The following is a 23137-nucleotide window of genomic DNA, read 5'->3' as shown; positions in this document are numbered from 1 at the left end:
GTTATTCTATTCTAATTAAAATAAGAATTAAATAAAATTAGCCAATTAATTAAAAGAATTAATAATAACCAAGGATTAACATTGGATTAATAAATAATTAAGATTATAAATTAATCTAATTAAATTAAAGTAATTAATTAAAGTAATTAATTAACTAATTAATTAGAATGGTAAATAACAATAAATTAAATTAATTAATCAATTAAATTCAAATTAATTAATTAAATGAAAATAAAAACAATAAGTAAGAATTATATTAATTAATTAATTAATCAAATAAAATTAAATAAAATTAAAATTTGTTAAATTAATAAAAACAGGTGGAAGGAAATGAAAAATTAAACTTATTCATGAATGAGATATATCATTTAAAATAATTTAGGTTCTAGGTAAATTAAGAGGAATAATTAATTTGGAAATAATAATAATATAAATAAATAAAAATAAATGAGAAAAAAATTATGGTTCTAGGTTTATTTATACCTAGGCCATTATAGCTCTTCTCTCAATAAGTTTTCATTCATATTCTTTATGATTTAGTCCTGATGATGGACCCCCTTTGGGGTTTGAAACGTCGACGGAATGAACATGAAACTGTGGATAATCCGGATCATACCACTGCAAAAAACTACCACATAAACTTAAAATTTAAATAAACGAATTTTTTTAATTAAAAGGTGTAACATAAATTTCCTAAAGGAGGTAATAAACTACTTGTATATTGGAATGTGCATACTTTATTTGTCCATGCGCATTTCTAAAGCATGATTACGCTGCTAAATAACATGTTTTTACTTTCCCATGGGTTTAATCACTATGTTGCACTTTATCGATCTATCTTAAACCATGTTTACCTAAAAAGCTTTACTCTGTGTACCATGGACCAGTTAGTCTGATTCTGATTCAGTTAACTCGCTGTTATGCATGACGTTAATAAAATCAATGTGACGGCCCCGCGTAGACCTGTTATAAGCGTGATTTAAGTTTATTAATTATTAATATTCGTTTCTTCACAATGTCACATTACTCCATCTAATTAAACGTACCTTCCTCGTCATCATCATTCACTTTCCGATAAGCACAGGCTATGTGGTCGCCGCAGCCACTCTCGAAGCTGCACGAACGCGTTGTCCATTGGCAAGGGCTAACCAGCCATATATTGTGTCATAAATGCCCTTGCCAGCTATGTATGTGGTGCAAACTTGGGATGGCATACATAAACACTCCGGCGGGCGACCTCGCGTTTCCGGTGACATACCCGGGACCCACCAACGAGGGCCCGCCCGCCCCGTCCCTCCGTTCCCGCTATCCACGTCAGCGCACGGGATCCATTTTCAAATGAAACTCTTCCCTCGCGCCCATTTCATTAAAATTGATTTTCGAACGCCGATGGCTCTGCAACCTGCTCTGCGCATCCGTTGCTAACAACCGCTGCATCCTGCTTCGCATGTCCTCTGCTACGTGCTCTACGACTGCTCTGCGATCACAGGTATTTCTCTGCAATCTAAAATTCCATAAGACTTTGTACATTTGACAAGTCTGCTATTTGTCTGCTGCGAAATCTGGCACTTATTCCGCCTTTCATCTTCTATTCAATCATTTCTACACTTATTCAACGGTGGGTTCTTCTTAGGATTTGGGAGTGAAGTGGGCAGAATGAGATGGGTTGAAACCCATAAACAAACGCCATGGCTTCATCAACGTCGTGCCTTCATTTTCGGGCGCCCCCTGATTAGTTCACTGTTATATGAAAATTGTTTTACCATCTGACATGCTCAGCACAGATAATTTTAGATACGAGAATGCATTAGAAACAACATTTAAATTTTGCATCTAAACATTTTCTTGCCTCTGCAACCTCGTTTTCTCCCTCTGAGCGCGCTTAAAATTTCGAAGTTGAATATCTAAAGGTTCTCGGTGATCCGAAAATTCGTTACTCTAGTTTAGCAGGCGTGATTAAAGATTTCTCCAGGTTTTAAATCGATATCAGTAGTTATTTAAGATTTTCTCGATATCAGGAGCTGTTGCAATCAAGAAAGACTGCTGAAGGAGATAAAATTCATAGGCATGGATTTTAACCAAAACACCAAGCTGGAGAACACCGGAGTGCTTGGAACCCATAACCTTTTATCTGTAGATATAAATTGTTAACAAAAATATCAGAACAGGGTATCCTGCAGAAACCCACCTTATTCCCTATTCATTCATGTATATGGAATTATCACAATCAATAAAGATAGCTTGGTATTAAGTTTAGATAATGAGCACAGAAGACTTTCCACTTGTTAATGTTGTAAACAGTCGATACAACCACGTCAACGGATAACTTTGTAAACACAGATACAGCCACATCAATAGATGGGCCTGAAGGCACATAATTTTCAGTCGGATAAGCCAAATGCATCTAGACATTTATAAAAATGGTTCAAGAAACAAGGTCTAAGTAAACAAATAGATGCTCACTTTCTTTCTTTTTGCTTGATGCTTTTTTAGATGCTTCTCGTTCTGGTGCTGCCTTCTTTTCGTCCTCGGTCTCCTCACCAAAGAGGTCCAAGTCATCATCATCTTCCTCATCTTTAGGAGGAGACTGACAACAAGTCATTAAATTCTCAGTACATGACCATGAAATAAGATGTAAATTTTCTAGATCATAAAGTCAAATGTGCCACTATAATCCTAAATAACTCATGATAGGTTATAAGTGTAATCTAAATAATTGTCAATGAGAAGTTAGAAATAAGTAGGTCTAACAGAACCAAAGTTTCATTCTTTGTGTTAACTAAAAAATAACAAAAATTATTTACAACTAATAAACAGATATTCATTTATGGATTAGCATAGAACATAAAAAATAAGATTGTGAAGTAGCCAAAGACCTCCCAAAATCAAAACAGAGAATAGAATTCATAGTTTGATAGTGTAGGTCCTGGTCTACAAGGGCCTGGACGTGCCTTTTATTGATGGATTATATAGTACTAAACACATTAATCCCAGTAAGAAATTTATAATTCAACTTAAAAGTATTTTTATCAGATCATTACCAGCCTGAAATGCTTGCACTTTCATGTCAATGTGGATGCAGAATGGATACAGAGAAAAGAGAGAAAAAGCAGGTTAAGGGGCATGAAGTTGTAGCTCAAACAGCTTTAAATTTCCTACTAACTTCTAAGGACACAGCTGCCATCAATATCAACTTTTCAAAAACACACCTTCATCGAGAGGGTTTCCAGATCCATCACTGTACGATGTAAGGAATTGTTTGGTGGAATACCATCCTAGTAAACAACCTTCCATCCAGCCATTAACGTGGCTTGGATAATTTTTACATGAACAAAACCAACTTTAATAAACTATAAAATTAAAATAAAAGAAGGAAACAATTTAAAAAAAAAACATTTGAAGGACAACTCTCCAACCTGCAATTGCAGCTGGCCAAATAGCTTCTCTAATATTTTACATTTCAAAATTAGTTCGGTAATTTGAAGGAAATTTGCCCATTGTTGCTGTAAACAGTTTCAGGAAATTGGCCCATCCCTGAGCTAAGCAGTTTCACAAAGATGAGATTTGGGCCACTCTACCCAGAAGGAATATCTATAATAAAGCTATCCCCATTGCTAAGTTTTCCTCTCTAAAAGCCATTACATTACCTTGAGTGAGGTTTTGTAATTTATAGATATAGAGGTGTTTTTCTGCAGTGAGGCTAAGAATATATCCCAAATCATGGAAAAATCTCTTTCTTCACTCTTTCTCACAGAGAGGGAAGAAAAATGACAAGGGTGAGAATACCAGAGTCAAATGAATTTGGTAAAAGCAACGATTTCTAAAGAGAATCCACTGGAAGACGGAAAAGGGCTATGAGAAATCTAAAAGAAAATCTTAATTAGTGCTGGCATTCCCAGAATATAATGAAAACGTTATAAACAATAAATATAGTTGCAGTTACCTTTGCTTAAAGGAATAGAATGTTAGAAAGTTAAATAGGACACGCCTACAAGCCTTCTCTTGCATGTAATATGTGTATCTTCTAAATAAGAAATTTTCAATTTTACCAAAAACAAGTGTGTTTTCATTTAAAAAGATAATAAATCTCACTAACGAAATTTTGATTACAGCACAAGATACAAACCTCAGTTGTACTCTCCGTAACCGGTGCAGCAGTTGGAGCTGCTCCTTCTATTTCTACACCGATAGGCTCACCAGGAAAACTGTCACGAGAACAATTATTTTGTAAGGTAAATAAGACAAGCAAAATGAACTTGGTAAGTGAACGGCCATTAGTTAAGATTTATTGCAACAAGAGACAACACATGTGCATACAATATATGAAGACTACTCACGGATGCTGGAATCCCAAATTATTATCATTTTGCAACAGACGTTCTCAGGAATTGTATAATCGTGAAATGCAATATAGAAAGACATGAATTAGGATCACTTATTTCCCCATAATGAACAACAGTAAGGTAAAAGCATTTACCCATTATAGAGAATTAGGCGCTGACGGTATCCTCAATTAGGCAATGTAAATGCAACCAACACACTCCAACAGATGCAGAGTCCAATGAACCATCAGGCAAAACCCACTTCTACTACAACCCACTTAAACCTATGCCAAACCAACTTCTAATACAGCCCAAAACCACAGTCCCTATTCTCGATGGCCAAAACCCGATTTATTACTGCAAATCAGTAATTAACTCTCTAAAATCATCTATCCTAGCTCCCAATACCCACTCATTTCATTCACGGCAGGGCACTAACCAACACTCACAGACAATTATATACAAAGCAAATCCCCAACAATCTCTACATGTATGTTCTACCTTCACTAGAATAAATGCTAAGGTGTCCTAAAGGCATTTGACAGTACAACCCCTCCCTTTTGAGGGATTTTGTTGGATCCTTTTGGTTGAAGTTATTTAAAAAGTGACCATAATATCATAGTACCCATAGAACAAAGGCAAATCGTAAATGGATAGCCGGCGATGACCAAAAATTCAGAATTGGCCGATGCAAACTCACCTGGCCACAATATAAATGCCGGTTCTCGGTGCCTAAAAGGCAAAGAACGTTACTTGAGCCTTGACCTTTGCTAGGGAACAATCAAAATAAAAGAAAACCAGGGAAAAACCAGCTTCCCCAACTGCTATCTACTGAAATACTCTTCAACAGTTCAACCGACTAGCCATTGGCCTAAACGCACGCCAACCAATTCAGCTCATTACCCTTTAACCAGATCACACTTCAACAGAAGCACCTTACCGATCTTTAGCCCTAAAACACTTCATCAAATGCATCCCACTGACCATAGAATCAAACCCAGCTCACCAACCATGCACATCCCGTGTGTAATCAAACAACAATGCTAAAGCGCACTAAGCAAATCCAAATTCTTACTGTTAACATCTGTATATCGTAAGAAAACAGTACCTCGAAGCCAGTAGGGCACTGATATGGTTGTACCACCGAGACACATTAGGAAAGTTAGGTGTAGGTGTCTCTGACACTTGATGATGCTGAGGATGTGCATCCTCTAAGTCTTATCACTGATATGGTATTTTCTGTTATTTTTCAAGGATGTGCATTCAGACTTGAGGTAGCATAAAAATAATCAATTTCAATCAGTATATTTTGTCATGTTAAAGTATTCTAACATGAATCTGTTTTGTTGTTGTCACTATGCAGTGCTTCTAAGCCCACGGAATGGTGGAAAAGTGGACACTATGCATTGAAGTATCATGCCGCCCCAATCCGGGTCCAGCATCTTTAAAAATTGTCCTTCACAATGGGACAAAAAATCATGTGATTTATAGAATATGGGAAGTGCAGGGAAAGACAACCAATAACGAAGCATACTACATTACACTTGTTGCAGGTTTAAAAGAGGCAAAACACAATGGGGTGAATAACATAACAGTGCTGACAAACTCAGAATTAGAGGTTTCCATTAACTCTGAACTGGACTTTCATCTAGTCACTTTTGATTTAACTTATAGGTTTCCATTAACTCTGAACTGGACTTTCATCTAGTCACTTTTGATTTAACTTATAGCGATTTTGGTTATGAGCACTTTTTGGATCACTATCCTTGAAATGATTTGGAAGAAAGTTTGAAGGAGAGATGAAGCTGAACAGTAAAAGTGCATCAATATGCTTATAAATTTCTATATACAAACTGTATGCTCTTTTCTATTACACTGCAATAAATTAGAGGTTTCCATTAACATTTTTTAATAATAATAAGTTCTGGCTACTTAATGCGGATCATTCACAAGGCTGTGTAAGCATTCTTGAATTATGAGACTAGTAACAAAAAAAGGAAAAATGGTTACTTCAAGTTAAACTGATATATGGATAACCACAATTACATACACAATATTAGCAAGTGGATGTGCAACACCAGCTTGTAGACACATGAAGCTACTCCCCCAGGGACTTGTATAAATGATTATTTTTGGCCTCGACTGCTATATGATTTTTTTGGCCTGGACTGTTAGGAGTGAACATTCACCCTTGATTGTTTGTCCGAATCTACTAGAACTTAACATTTAGGCCCGCAAGTCACCAAACTAGTGCTCTGAGCATTGATCCCTGAGATTGTTTACTCTTATTTCATAAGATCACACTATTTACAATTGCTCAGATCCCTGAGATTGTTTACTCTGATTTCATAACATCTACAGTACACTTTTTCCTTTTGGATAATGCTTGTATTTTGATTATTTATTTTTGGTTATAAATTTTGAGCTGACAAAGAGTATATATATATAATTGGCTCGTTTTGTTATATAAGGCCATGGCGGGTATGCGATTGCATAACAACGTGTTTTTTTCTTTTTTGTTACAGCTGAAGCTCCTCCTGGTGCTTTGTTATTGCGTGAGGAGATCAAGGATCAACAGACCTTGGCTCAATCTACAGTTGCTCAATCTACAGGACTAGTATCTCTGTCGCAATCTACTGGGTTACCTGTTCCTCTATCTATGAGTTCACAGTCAGCCAACAATATAAATTTTCAAACGCCTTTGCAAGGAGTCAAACAAAGTGAGTTGAAATCAGCTTCATCAATTGCTAAATCCAGTGAAGTCAATCTGGCAGGTGCAAAATTTACCTCAGATGTATCCCAGTCAAAATTGCTTGAGATTGTCTCCAGAAGTAACCGACTTATGCAATGGGCATTTGCCAAACCAGCTGAACATGTGCAACGTGTTTCAAGTGTCCAGACGACAACTTCTGGCAGCACTGGTTTTGATAGAAGGTTGGATGGTAATTCCAATTGTGTGGCCAGGGAACCATATGGTGATACAAAACTATCAGGCATTTCTAGTAGTGTTCCTCAATTTATTCTAGTAGTGTTAACAGAGCTCAGTCCGGCGGGCACTGGGTTGCAGAGTTTCAATGCATGCAGCGCTTCAGTCCTGCGGGCACTGGGTTGCAGAGAAAACGGGTTCTGGTTGTAGAGTTAAATTGGCGCGCGAAAGTATTTCTCAGAATTATGTTATTGAAAGAGACAGGGTGGGTCACGAGTGGGTCATCGGAAACGCGAGGTGGCCGGCGGAGTCCGATGCCTATGGATATGTATGCCATCCCAAGTTTGCACCACATACATAGCTGGCAAGGGCATTTATGACACAATATATGGCTGGTTAGCCCTTGCCCCTTACCAATGGCAAAATCTGAAATCATTCCATTGTTGTTACAAAATCCAAAAATTTACGAGAATCATTTCATTGTTGTCAACATAATCATTCCATTGGTACCACTCGATCTTACTGAAAGTTCCACCACTTAGCAGAAGTTCCACCACTCTCAGTCCCAAGCAAAAGCTCTTCTCAAACCCTCGCCACAAATGCTAAAGTTACCTAGGCTAAAAAAACCTAATATTCTCTACCCAAATCCCAAATCTAACTCCAAGAAGCTAAACATCTAAAGGGAGAATTGAAGTTGAAATACAATAGTGAATTAAGGGCTTTGATGATGGGCCATAAATGGGGTATCATATTTTTTGGATTTTTTTATTCCAAGAGTGGAGGAGAACGAGAATGAGAGGGCATTTTAGTAGTCCACATTCCTAAGGGCTAAGCCACTTGTCATGGGAAAGTGAGGAATGTGAATGAACATCTAGACATTTGATAAATAACCAAACATTTTATAACGGCATTTGCAAAATAAAGTTTGGAAGATATATACTTTTTATAAAATATTTTTTTGAATGTAATGGAATGTAATTTCATCAATACATGTATAGTCAATTATAAAAGACACAATCCATTTTTAATTATAAATGCATTTAGATAAAACAAAAACCATTTTTCCCAACTCGAAAGATATTAAGAAGTATCTTTCATTCCCAATAGTATAATTAGGTTGACTAATATGTTAAATCAGTCTTTTAAGGTATGACAATTTGTCTTTTAAGGTATGACAATTTTGGAGGTATGGAATTGATTGATTTCGGAATTTTGGAGGTATGGAATTGGAATAGAGGTGTTGGTGGACTGAGAATCACCATACAAATATTAATAACAATAACAGCATCACAATACTATTAAGTATTTACGTTAAAATGCTTATTAGGATCATAAAGAGATACAATGAACGAATGAAGCTGAAGCCAGTGTCAACATGACGGATGACTTTTTCAGCGAAAGAATGAAAACTGTTTTAAAGCATAGGTACGGGGCGCAGGTGGCTAGAAATGATGATCTTTCACTTCCTTTTTGGCTGCCTTCTTTTTGTGACGCTCGTGGAAGGCATAGCCCCCAGCTCCCACTGCAGCTGTTGCTGCAATCTCCTCCTCAATCTTGTGGCTGTGCGCGTTCTCTGGATCCTTCTTTGCTTTATGTTTCTCGTACTGCATACCCAATGAGAGAATTAGTAATCCTATAATTGTATAGGTAAACTCTATAAACCTGATTTAGTTTATCAACTTACTAAAAATTACAGAATAAGAGAGATATATATATAGTACCAGTGCAAACGTTCCAGCAGCGACTGCTCCCAGTTCACCTAAATGCTCCATTCGCTTATGGTGCTTCTCCTCCTTCATCGGTTTCTCGTACGGCGTCGCCTCCGAGTTGGCGTTCTGGTTCTTGTGATGGTGGAAGTGATGGTGTTTATTCTCAGACATGCTTTCCGAAATTGATTTCAATTACAACGGTTTGAAAGGAAATTCGAAAACCACTTATATACCCTTACAATAATCAAATCTGTAGATCCCAATGCAATGTAAGGAAATGCAGACAATGACTTTTACCCGCTGACAATACTCAAATTCCTGAGCAGATTAGATTACATGAATGAATGGTAGGGAATTAGTCCGGTATATATATAGCCAGAGTTGAATATTAAACACGCTATACCGTGTGGAAACAGCGTTCACGCGTGCGCGGTTTCCAAACGGCCGGTGTGCCTGCATGGTCTCTCCTTATCCAATAGAGAAGACTGACGAGGAAGGTGTGTTTGATCGGAGGTGGGCTAATTTGACATCGTTAACCGAATGGACAACGCGTTCGTGCAGCTTCCAGAGTGGCTGCGGCGACCACATAGCCTGTGCTTATCGGAAAGTGAATGATGATGACGAGGAAGGTACGTTTAATTAGATGGAGTAATGTGACATTGTGAAGAAACGAATATTAATAATTAATAAACTTAAATCACGCTTATAACAGGTCTACGCGGGGCCGTCACATTGATTTTATTAACGTCATGCATAACCGCGAGTTAACTGAATCAGAATCAGACTAATGGTCCATGGTACACAGAGTAAAGCTTTTTAGGTCAACATGGTTTAAGATAGATCGATAAAGTGCAACATAGTGATTAAACCCATGGGAAAGTAAACACATGTTATTTAGCAGCGTAATCATGCTTTAGAAATGCGCATGGACAAATAAAGTATGCACATTCAATATACAAGTAGTTTATTACCTCATTGAAAAGGTGTTTAGGAAATTTATGTTACACGTTTTAATTAAAAAAATTCGTTTATTTAGATTTTAAGTTTATGTGGTAGTTTTTTGCAGTGGTATGATCCGGATTATCCACAGTTTCATGTTCATTCCGTCGACGTTTCAAACCCCAAAGGGGTCCATCATCAGGACTAAATCAGAAAGAATATGAATGAAAACTTATTGACAGAAGAGCTATAATGACCTAGGTATAAATAAACCTACAACCCTATTTTTTAAAAAGCATAATTTTTTTCTCATTTATTTTTATTTATTTATATTATTATAATTTCCAAATTAATTATTCCTCTTAATTTACCTAGAACCTAAATTATTTTAATTGATATATCTCATTCATGAATAAGTTTAATTTTCATTTCCTTCCAACTGTTTTTATTAATTTAACAAATTTTAATTTTATTTAATTTAATTTGATTAATTAATTAATTAATATAATTCTTACTTATTGTTTTTATTTTCATTTAATTAATTAATTTAAATTTAATTGATTAATTAATTTAATTTATTGTTATTTACCATTCTAATTAATTAGTTAATTAATTACTTTAATTTAATTAGATTAATTTATAATCTTAATTATTTATTAATCCAATGTTAATCCTTGGTTATTATTAATTCTTTTAATTAATTAGCTAATTTTATTTAATTCTTATTTTAATTAGAATAGAATAACTAAATTAATTAATTTTGATTTAATTCATCTATTTAGATTAATTAAATGATTGATTTATAATTCTTCCTATTATTTTTATTCGATTAGTTAATTAAATTAAATTTATTGATTAATTAATCTTATTGATTAATTAATTTTTATTTAGTTAATTAATTAAATTAAATTTATTGATTAATTAATATTATTGATTAATTAATTTTAATTTTATTTAATTAATTAAATTTATTGATTAATTAACTTTATTTAATTAATTATAACCATAATTTTTTTTAATTAATTTTTGATATTTACCATTTAACCTATTAAGCCTTCATTGCCTAATTAATTAATTAATTAATTAATTAATTAATTGATTTTAATTAATTAATTAATTAAGTGATCGATTAATTAATTAATTAATTAATTTTATTTTATTTTATTATTATTAATTATTTGAGAAATTTTATTTAATTCTTATTTAGAATTAATTACAATTTTTATTAAATTAGTATAATTAATTAAATAATAAAATTTTAATTTAATTAATTAATTTTGATTTAATTAATCTAATTAAATTTATCTAGTTAAATTTTATTTTTATTAAGAGACCCTGATACTATGCTTCCAAAGCCCTGGAGGGGTTTATTTGTTTGATCAGTGGAAGCCAGTTTCCACTAATTTCACTCCCATTGTCCCTGTTGAGGTTTTGAGGAAATTTCATAATTTCGATGGCCTCTCTGATTTTTCTTTTCTGATAATTATTCTCTCTTGCAATCACTTTAGCGTCCTCCACACACACATGACGTTTGGTTTTGGACGAGTGTTCCACAAGCGCCGATGTACGGGATCTCTCATTCTTTATATCAGCCACGTGCTCCTTTAGTCTTATTTTCAGAGATCGACCTGTTTCCCCAATATAACTCTTACCACAAGAGCAGTCAATCTTATACACACCCTTGAGTTGTTGAGGATCGATGTTATCCTTTACTGACCTCATCATCTGCCTTATAGTTCCACTTGTTGTAAATTGAGTGTTTATGTTCTTCTTCCTTAAAATTTTTGCAATCTTATCTGTAATCCCCTGGATGAATGGAAGGTAGACCTTCCCAGAATCTTCTTTCTTGTCTTCAGGAGGATGCTTGGAGAGGGCCTTATCCTGAGCTCTTCTTATAGCCTTCTTGATACTCCATTCTTTGTATCCAAGGTTTTTGAAGAGAGAGATTAAGTGCTCAATCTCTTCTTTTAGGTGATCCGGGTCAGAAATAATGAAAGCCCTAACAACTAGAGTGTTTAAGACGCCAGATTTTTGGGAAGGATGATGGTAAGAGTCAGCGTGAAGATAGCTATCAGTATGAGTTTTCTTTCTGTAGACCTGGTGTCCCAAAGTACCATCCTCTTTTCTACTAATCTGTAATCCCCAGGTTTCCACTTTGTTGCAATGTGGGAAATGTCACATCTCCAATTTTTCCATGTATACTTACCCTTTTTTGAAAACCATTGAGAAGCTCCAACTCACTGATTATATCTTCCATTCTTTCACAGTGAGGATCCCTTACAATGCTTCCACCATGTTTTTCTAAGAAAGATACAAGAGAGGCTAAATCAAAGCAAACTATCAAACTTGGAAACCAACCTCAGATCACAAAATTTCTTCGGAACATGAGCAACAAAGAAAATGCGAGATGTAACACTGGAGGAGGTAAGTATGCTCTCTCAATGTCTAAATGAAAATTACATCGTTGAATATTAGGGGACTTGGAGACCTCATCAAACCAAAGGTAGTAAAAGAAGTAAAATAATTAGTGAATTTGAGGAAACCACATGTCTTATTTCTCCAAGAAATAAAACTAGTTGAAGTAGAGACCATGGCCTTGTCACAAGCTATGACTCAGAGTGCAAGTTGTCTACAGTTAGCCGAGCTATTTTCAAAAGTAGTTGATTTTCTGAAAAATGGTATTCCAGCGCGGGTTCCTGCCAATTTACACCAAAAAGAATTTCTTGATTTCATGGAGAAAGAGGATAAATGAACATATGAATCAAAACATGTACAAGCATTATAGACTATTTGTATAAGCTCATTCACAGAGGAAGTTGTTCGGAAGGAATATGACAATAATTTGGAGGTGAAGGGATTTGAAATCTACCTCAGTGAAGCTCTAGTGCACAAAAAATTGTATGGATGTAAGTTGGCAGCACTGATGGATTATTATGGGTTGCGGAGATTATCAATGGATACATCATAACTTTGTCAATATTCCATGGTAATAGGAAGCATAGAGATCTAAAGGAAACAATCATGTATGCAGTAAGGTCTCTCAGAACACTGCAGGGGGTGGTTTGAAAATGGCTATCATGATTACGAGAACACTGCAACTAGCTTTGCTGACAAGCAAAGTGCCAGGGCATTAACTGGGTATCATGTAACATGTCACCCAGATTATTGGGGCCGTAAAAATTTGAAAGGATCTGGTACTACCGATCCCCATTTTATAAGTTTTCCATGGGTGATATATGACAAACTACTTAGCATCAAACGCAAGAGGATTACTCTTGTTATTAACATGGAATAAGAGGTTACAGTTAATAAATTGTCATTTAATCATGTGGGCAACTTGATTATATTGTTTCAAGAAACCTCAAAGGGATGGAGCCCTTGGAAGTCATCTCTCTTCAGCTCGAGAATCATAAAACCGTGCCTGTAAAATGCATTGTTTCACCGTCAGATGTGAAGTGGGTGGTCTCCAGGACAACTAATACAGTTACTTGTGTTCATGTTTCAGGGTTTAAATTATGTTTCACTATATTACTGACGGAGATGGTGAATTATTTTTATTTTTCTAGGTGACGAGCAAACTATAGATGGTTGGTTACATTGGCAAAAGGGGCCATGCTCTGCCATGATTCCTCTACCTAGAGTATAAATTTAATTAATCTTTGAATATAATCAACAGTGATTTGTATATTTCCAAGCAGAGTTTGATAGGATATGAGTGTAAATGGTAAATCCATTTTTGTCAAATAGCTTAAGGTGAAAAGAGGCATATTTGCAAACGTGTAAGGTGAAAAGAGGACAATGACCATTCAATTGGATGCTTATATCCGAGTGCAATGATACAAAATCCAAATATATTCTCCAACTGTATGCCTCTTAATTAGGGTTAATGCTCAAGGCAGTATGGCCTAGAAAACCGAGAGTGATTTTGATGCTTTGAATATCATACCCAAGGCTAGTATAGGGTATTCTCAAACCTACTAAACACCTCCACTATTCAAAACAATTCGGCTTACATAACTTACTGCAACACTATAGTTATTCATGCATTCATGTTGAATTGAAGCTGAATTGGTCCTTCTATTCCTGACTTAGCAGTACACTACTTGGACTGTTCAAAAGTGATTTTTTGAAGTATGACTATTAGAAGTTTAACCATATTACTGAACTTACACAAAGAAACCTTACTACTTAGCCTTAATATTTTCCAACTGCATAAAAAATAAAATCCTAAATTTCCATACTTTGATAATAATAATTTACATATCTTTGTCAAACTGTATGTAGCTTTTACACTAATGATCAAAAGACCTTTTGTTCCAACCCACACACTGGGTAGTGATAGCTGGGGATGAAATATGATCCCAGTGGGAGCCTAAGAGAGCCTGTAAAGAGCAAGGAAAATCATAAATTTGTGTTCCTAGAATACCTTAATTGATATAATATCGAAACATGATTGCAGGATTTCTGCATAGTGAGAATTATCAGCATGCTACACTGTCTTTTGGTACAAATTTGGTAAAATTTCATCAAGTATATGTAAGCATGATGTCATTAGGAATATTACAAACTGCAACTTCGGTATTGATGCATGATCTGTAGAGGTAAGACTACTCTAAAACTGAAAACCCACTTCCCTGACCAAGAAGTAGCTCAACCAAGACACAACCCATGGACCAGATATCAATAGCAAAAGTATGCTCAGTGGCTCCAAATATAAGCTCAGGAGCTCTATAATAACTGAAGAAAATGTATGATATATTTGGTTCACCTTTTACCTTATAAGAAGAGCATCAGCATATACATATATACATACATACAGAGAAATGAAGTTCTACATTAAATAGACTCATGAATCAAACCTTAAATCCCAAGTCCATTGAACAAAATCTAGTATTCTAAACATTACACATTTCATAAAACATTAAATGCTGCCATCAAATCATTTAAACCAATTCAGGAATCTACTAGTTACACTTCACCAACAACTCACCAGAGCATTTGGCACTTCCAAAATCACATAACTTTGGTTGATGATTGTGAGGATTGACCTGTTCAAAATATCATTTCAGAAATATTTGACAAGCTCATTGGGGTACAAAAACCATGCTACTCATGAACAATAGAGTACGTTAATTGTATAGCAAACAGACCCTCTTTCCAACCACAAATTTGACAAGAATCTAGCAAGAATTTCACACACAGTGAAGATTCTCTGTGTTGGAATGATTCCATTGGTTTGTTTTGCCCAATTTTAAATTAAACCAGATCATCCAAAACAGTCAGAGTTCCAGATCAATCAACACTCTGACTGAATTTTACATAACACTTCGGCAAGGGAGGGAAGTTTGCTACACGTTTAGGCAGCTCCTATAAACAACCATTTATCACTAAATTCTAATTAACCCAAACCAGCTTTAAATGAATCAGCAGCTCTAGGTTGATCCAACCCTTCCATACCCCTTTGATATCCCATACTTATATGTCCTTTAATTTGAGAAAAACCATTTTTTTCATCCACTGAGCAAGGATTTTGAATTCTTCACTTCCACTCAATAGGATATTTGGAAATATTTGTTATCTCAAAATATATAAGCAAGACCTATTTCCCCGTTTCCAACTAAGGTGATCAATAATAAGAGGGGTTGCTTCCTTTCACAGATTTCAAATAGTAAAACCTAGACCTGCCTAATAAGTTGATTCTACCCTGATGAGAGAATTCTTATTGAATATTCCGGCAGAAAGCCAAATTTCCACCACACACTGAAATCTGAAATAAGTATCCAAATGATTGTAGCTCTAGGAGCAATATTCATAAATATAGGGTCTTAGACTGCCAATACCCCATTAACCGTTGGGAGACAAATTACATTCCAGTTTACTAAATGGAATTTTCTTTCACTATTCCTCCCTCCATGCCATAGAAACTTGTGAATTAACAAGCTCAACTGATTGAGCACAACTTTTGGGTCAAGAAGGTCAGATTATAGGTAGATAGGAAGTGACGATAGAACATATTTAACTATCACAACACATTCTAATGAAGAGAGCCATTGAGCACCCCAGGCTTGAAATTTCTTCGAAAATTTATTTAAGCTATCGATTCAACTCTCCATATTAGAGGCACCGATCAAAAGGGGAATTCCTAAATATCTAAATAATTTCCATTCCATTCTAAAGGGAATCCAAGAACCATCAAAATTTCATTAATATTTTGAAGTGGACAGTTCCATCCTATCATTAGGCTCTTTGTTTTATCCATGAATCCCCCCAATAGGTCTAGATATTGATCCAACACTGGTTTGAATCGCTGAGCAATAATTTTTGGAGGCTACCCCTAACAACAATGTATCGTCAGCAAACTGGGAATGATACACATATTTATTGCTATTTTCTATACTTAGTCCTCATATTCTCCCTTCCCTTCCCTTCTTCCCATCTCTGGGTTCCTTATTAAGTTTTCTGCCACTAATATATTAAGGTTTCTAAAGGAGCTATCCACGGGCTTCCAATACAATCTCTAGTCCAATTTATGAACTCATTACAGAAACCCAACTTTTCCATCACCGAGGAGTGATGGGTTCTATTGAAGGTGTTTTCCATGTCAAGTTTGATAATCATACCCAGCTAACCCCGTTTCTTTCTTGAATGAATTACCTCCTGAACAAGAATGATGATGTCTATGATTTATCAATGCTTCATGAAACCAACTTGGTTTTTTGACATGATTGTAGGGAAAATCTTTTTGAGCATAATAGCTAATTTTTTTTTTAGAAACTTCTAGGCCAAATTACACATTGAGATTGTCCAGAATCGAGAGAATGAGGACAACTATGTCTCCTTCAGAATTAGAGCTAAAAAGGATGAGTTGGTATTGCCCCCAAACCTTCATTTAAATATGGAGGAGTTAAGAATTCACATTAAAAATTATAAAGAAGTCATCCAGTCGCAGATCTTTAACCATGTTTAGGGACTATATGGTTTCAGTTGCGTCATCTTCCTTAATTGGCTTAACAAGATGAGAATTTTCCTGATACAAAACAATGGAGGTGAGACATGAGATGAAGTATTTCTACATTTCCGAGCCATTTACTTTGTCCCTAGAATGTGGATTCTTGAAGAAGAAAAAGTCCTCTCTTAATTTCCTAGAAAAAACATATTTTAAGGTGACCTCGAGAAGAAATTTTCTTTACTCGATTCCTAGTTTCTCTTTATTTAGTATGCTTGTGAAAAAAGGATGTATTTAAATCACATGAGGCTTCGAGACATGAGATGCCAATATTCTTCCTCCTTTCGTGTTGATTTTAAATATTTGGTTACTAGGTTTTTTTCTTCTTCTAACTTCTTGTGAGTGATGGTCTGGACTCCATCAAGCCTTGATGATCTTCAATCTTTTGAATTAGTTCTTTTATCTCTTGCTGCAGGGGCATATAATTTATTTTGTCCCAGGTTCTAAGAGCATAATTCACCTCCTTCATATTTTATTCCCAAACATAGCTAAGAGACCTGTGAACTGGCATAGCCCAAGCATGAGTTATCAGGCCAGCCTCTCTTTCCTTTTGGAGCCCCCCTGGATTAAACCAGAAAGGAATCAGATCTAAATCTTATGGAGAGTCTAAATCCAACCTGATGGGTTTGTGATCAGAATCCCCTTTAGCCGGAATACTAGAAATACATTATATGCCATTTACCAACCAATTACTACGGATGAGAGAGCGGTCTAACTTTTTTGCAATGTGGGAAATGTCACATCTCCAATTTTTCCAAGTATACTTACCCTTTTTTGAAAAGCATTGAGAAGCTCAAACTCACTGACGATATCTTCCATTCTTTCACAGTGAGGATCCCTTACAATGCTTCCACCATTTTTTTCTAAGAAAGATACAAGAGAGGCTAAATCAAAGCAAACTATCAAACTTGGAAACCAACCTCAGATCACAAAATTTCTTCGAAACGTGAGCAACAAAGAAAATGCGAGATGTAAGGCTGGAGGAGGTAAGTATGCTCTCTGAAAGTATAAATGAAAATTACATCGTTGAATATTAGGAGACTTGGAGACCTCATCAAACCAAAGGTAGTAAAGGAAGTAAAATAACTAGTGAATTTGAGGAAACTGCAGGTCTTATTTCTCCAAGAAATAAAACTAACTGAAGAACAGACCATGGCCTTGTCACAAACAATTCGGAAAAATTGTTTGGGACCTTAGGTGTAGCGCAAAGATCTCAGCGAGATTTTGGTGACTTTTGCAGCCTTTGGTAAAAATACCGATTAATGCTAATATATAATGTCAAATTATGTTTCTGGGTGGCTTTCAAATTAGAAGATAAGTAGTCAAAAGAATCATTGTCCCTTATAAATGTCTCTATGTTCCAGTATTGTAGAGTGAAAAATAAGATTTTTGGTACTCTTTAACACTTATAAAGGAGGGTCACTAGCACATAGATAATGTGGTAGGAAGTGATTTTAACACAATGATTTTCAATTTTGAAAAACATGGTGGAAGCATTGTAAGGGATCTTCACTGTGAAAGAATGGAAGATGTCATCAGTGATTGGGAGATTCTTAATGGTTTTCAAAAAATGGTAAGTATACTTGGAAAAATTGGAGAAGTGACATTTCCCACATTGCAGAAAAGTTAGACCGCTTTCTCATCCATAGTAATTGGTTGGTAAAGCAGTAGATTAGTATGTTAGACATATTTTCATTTAGTATCATTATGATTATGTTTCATGATGACTCAAGATGGAAAATTAGTTTTCTTTCTATGAATTATCGTTTTCCATTATCTAATAGATACAGAGCATTGCAGTGTGCATTTAATATTACGATCCTAGTGAATCATGTCACCAATTTGTAGTGTGCGTTTAATATTTTGGATGTTATTCCAAAAAAGAAATGAACATTGCCTACTTGTTTAAATGACTAATCACAATTCTTCAATTCCATTTTTTTTACTAGTTTTTATCTTCAATGATTGTTTATATATCATGATGCTTCTCGAATTTATGCCTTACGACATTTCCTTTGCAACATTTGGTGCAATTTCTAGTAATAATTCTAATGTTACTCTTAACATTAATAAAAATTTATTATAATAAAACCAACGTAGATCCATCTTAAGTAGGGATCTGATAAGAGCTTCGAGGGATCAAATTTGTTCAGGTGCAAACTCAGTTTAGAGTGCAAAAAATAATGTGTAATTTTTCAATGTTTAAATTTTATTTTTGAATGCTATAGAGATTACACCACTTAAACTTGTGATAACAAAAAATCTTTGTTAGATTTTGACAAACAAGCATATACCCAAAAAAGTGTTAAACTTTAAAACGCATAGACCAATTCAAATGTTTTAACCAAAAAAAACTTATCTTTTTCAATAAGTTTATGTGATATTGATTATTTTTTAAAACAATATATAAAATATTTTAAACATAAAATGTGAATTGAGTGATTTTATTAGGGCACATTAAAATGCTTTTTTTGGTTATTAATATATTTTTAATTCATATTAAAATGTTTTATTCGTAAAGCACATTGGATATTTTGTTATATAGAGCATTCAAATAATTTCTTTTAACACTTTTCTCTATATATAGAGATATATAAAATTGATCTCAATAAAATATAGTTAATGTAGATCTTCAAATAGTTTTTTTTAAATCACATGTTAAAATATTTTAAAAAGTGTAAGGTTTAAGCATCTTACTCACACAATTTTTTTAATTCTAATTAGTTCACATGAAATTATATTCGTTGATATGGACAACTAATTAAACAAGCATAACATATAATTTTTTCCCTTTTATTATAGCTAACATCAATTTTCTATTTAGAGAATATTTTATTTTCATTTTAAAAGGAACACACGTCGACATAGTTAAACATCGCCTTCACACTCGTTGTAGAATGAGCCTCTCGGCTCAATATGTGAGTTATTAAGTTTACTAATATTTGTATATAATATTATTAATGTTGTTAATATTGTTAAATTTTTTAATAATATATTTGATTTATTAATGTAACATGATAAATTTATTAATATTATTAATGGTATTATTAAAAGTGTTTTTATTAATATTATATTTTTAACAATACTGTTATTTTTTTCTAGGCAAATAAAAAGCATTATATTACCAAAAATATTTTACATATAGTACATTGTGAGAAGAACTATAAAGGTATAGTTGAGATGAGGAGAAGTATGCAAAGTGCTAATTCTCGATTGAAAAGAGATAGGGATGGATCATCTCCTGTGAGAGGGAAATCAGTTGGTCCTTTAGTATGAGCAAATATATGATTGGAAATCATGGACCATACAGAAATGTAGATAGGAGATATAAAACTGAACGAAGACCCTGCAAAAAGGATACCTACTAGTGTGACCATGGAAACTTAAATGACATAATAATCTAAAGAAATACTTTGTCGAATAAAGAATATTGGGAAACCCCATCAATGTGTTTTCTTCACTTTGGAACTATTTGGTGCTTTTGTGCTTTGTTGTGGTCTTCTCCACCTACTCCAACATTTCTAGGTGTACCCATTTATCCATTTTCTTCGATGATAAAGCGGCAATAGGAAATCGTTTCTTCCTCAAAGGGTTTTGCTTTAATGGTGTAGTTTACACTTGTGGAAGGCTTCAGTTAATTATCTGCCATTTATTCAGGTTTTTCGCTGCGAAATGATCCTTGGACAATAATGCCTTTTCCTTTCACTTTTTCCACTAGAGGAGAAGGGAGAGGAGGGGAACCAGGGTGGTGTGAGGAATTAAATCAACAGAGCTTTCGATGGAGTTAGTGGTTGCCAAAGTTAGAGGAACATGAGGTAAATCAATGCCTATAACCCTGGGTAGATTGCATAGCACCAGATGGGTATTGTTGAATTGAATACCCACCTATGCCATCATTCATTCTACTTTTCCCTCACGCCCTCCAAGGTCCAAAGATGATGCACTACAATTTTTTGAACTTACCAATGGCCATCACCTAAACACCTACACTTTGCCTCCATGGAAGCCACCATGATGCATATGTAGGCTAGTATATCAGGGTCAAACAATTCTACATTTTCATCGTGCTAGGCAGAGTGGGGTGAATTCCCTCATCCTCGGCCTTCTTGTGTCTCTCTACACCCTTCTCTAACCATATTTCATATATGAGAGTCATTGAACCAAGAGCACTGGCTTTTGATATTTTTGGAAGAGAAAATAATGTTTTTGCTGCTTTTGTCAACACCTACCTCCTGGAAGATGGAATGGGGGAGGAAATTAAGGGACTGAGGTATACATATTAACCGGAACATGAAATCCAATTTGAGACCTATCACAAGGAATCAAGATGATTTAGAGGGGAATGTTTCACAAAACCTAAATTAAACGAGGCATATCTCACTTAAAGGAATTGTGCGGTGCATGACTGCAACCTTGACACTTTATTGATTACAGGCTCGATTGTTGTCCGGCAAGACCTAACAAAAATCATAAATCAAAATAGAATCCCAATCAAGGAATTACAAATATTATTATTAATGATATTATTGACATTTCTTTTTGTAAGCTTAGCAGGACTACATCTTCATCATGTCCAATATATCATCCTAATCGAGACAGGGAATTAAACTATTAACTTCACATCAAAGAATACGTTAACATAGCATCCAATCACACTCATGAACAATAATAATATTAATATTAATATCAAAAACATTATTAATATTATTAATAATATAACTAAATATTAAAAATAATTTTATAATATTAAAGTAAAAATTAATAATACAAGAATAATATAATATCAAATTTATTTTAATATTAACCATTATTTTAAACCTAAAATAAATAATACATCAAATAAAATCTTAATATTTCACCATTTATCAGTTAAAACCTAAACCTTGATGCAAGAAAACCCTCTTGTTATTTCCACTTCTTCAACAACAAACCACATAAAGAAGCCACCAAATAACCGCATTTAACCACTTAAAACCTTAATGCAAGGAAAACCCTAATGGTAGCTTTTCTCCGCATTTCTTCAACAACGAAACCTCATAAGGCGGCCAACAAATAACCACATTTAATCATAATCACATTTAATTATTTTTATTGCGTTTATCCATGCCCATGCCTAACCACTAACCCTAGTAGAGGAAGATGCGAATCGAATACGTTTGATAAGGAAAGGTTGGAGTAAAAAAGGTTGAATACAACTACTGAAAAATGAGTCAAAGAGACAAAAGAAAGCAAGTAAATTGATGAAATAAAGTAAAAATAAAGCTTAGAAAGTGCGAGTTAGTCAAGTACTTTTATTTCGCAAGCATGGTAGCATAAACAACTGCTTATAATGTAATTAGATATAAAAAAATAACACTTATATATAATTTAAAGGAAATGTTGCTAAATCTGAGAATTTTAATATTAATATTAAAAAATATCTCATTTAATTTTTTATAACATATTTAAATTATATATATTATTTAAAATATAATTAATTTACAAATTTCTTAACATGAAAATTTATATATATTTAATATTTAAATTATAATTATAATTATTTATTTTTTCCAATATAAATTTATAAAACATATTAAAAAAAATTATATGTTTATAAATTGTACTGGTATTGAAATCTAAATCTCTATGAATTGTGTTTCTTTAATAAGTTTTTTTCTGCGAGATTTACGTGTGTATTGATTTTGAAAAGACAAATGAAGAAATTAAATTTCACAAAAAAGAAGTTGAAATAGTGAAATTCAACAACCCTTGTTAAATCTAGAAGTAAGCTTCAACATTAATTATTACATATCAAGAATATTGTCAATCAATTCAACAACCCATGTTAAATCCATAAGCAAGCTTCAACATTAGTTATTTCTTATCAAGAGTATAGTCAATCCATAACCACATACGATTATCAAATAAGTTATTAGTTATGGAATATGATTACAAAGGCAATGGCTCCAATTCTTCATTTATTTCTAGCTACATTGTACGCATCTAGATATTTGTAGTCTTGATGTCAAAAAGCAAGCTTCTTGGATGAGTGGTCAAGGTTTATTTTTTTGATTAAGTGATAAGTGGTTAGTGAGTTTATTGGAGTATTAATTATACTTATTGTCTTATCCAAATAAGTTGATGTAATTCCTTGCTTCTAGTCATGTCCATATTGATGTAATTCCCTATTTCCTATTGTGGGTGATTTGCAAGCCAATTATATTTCACAACTTATTTTATGTGCAACATCAAAAAT

At 34.0% G+C, this 23137-nt stretch overlaps 1 protein-coding gene and 1 long non-coding RNA gene across 2 annotated transcripts; both read right to left on the bottom strand.

Annotated features, from left to right (window-relative positions):
- Positions 1-2263: 2263 nt before the first annotated feature.
- On the bottom strand, positions 2264-5496 carry LOC149201480 (uncharacterized). Its single transcript, XR_016253435.1, has 4 exons — positions 5431-5496; positions 4127-4205; positions 2464-2587; positions 2264-2281 (listed from the first exon to the last, which is right to left on the bottom strand). It is a non-coding gene; the product is annotated as an uncharacterized LOC149201480 (long non-coding RNA).
- A 3121-nt stretch (positions 5497-8617) lies between these two features.
- LOC149201479 (abscisic stress-ripening protein 3-like) lies at positions 8618-9272 on the bottom strand. The gene is made up of 2 exons (XM_089399743.1): positions 8970-9272; positions 8618-8852 (listed from the first exon to the last, which is right to left on the bottom strand). Exons 1-2 carry the CDS (start codon positions 9126-9128, stop codon positions 8691-8693), a joined length of 321 nt encoding a protein of 106 aa, XP_089255869.1. The 5' UTR covers positions 9129-9272; the 3' UTR covers positions 8618-8690.
- Between the last annotated feature and the right edge of the window lie 13865 nt (positions 9273-23137).

Source organism: Pinus tabuliformis, chromosome 2_1, assembly GCF_031772625.1.
Source record: "Pinus tabuliformis cultivar Carrire ecotype Pingquan chromosome 2_1, CPIR1, whole genome shotgun sequence".
NCBI classification, from domain to species: Eukaryota; Viridiplantae; Streptophyta; class Pinopsida; order Pinales; family Pinaceae; genus Pinus; species Pinus tabuliformis.
The sequence above is the reverse complement of the archived record's forward strand: the minus strand, read 5'-3'. Positions and strand labels throughout refer to the sequence as shown.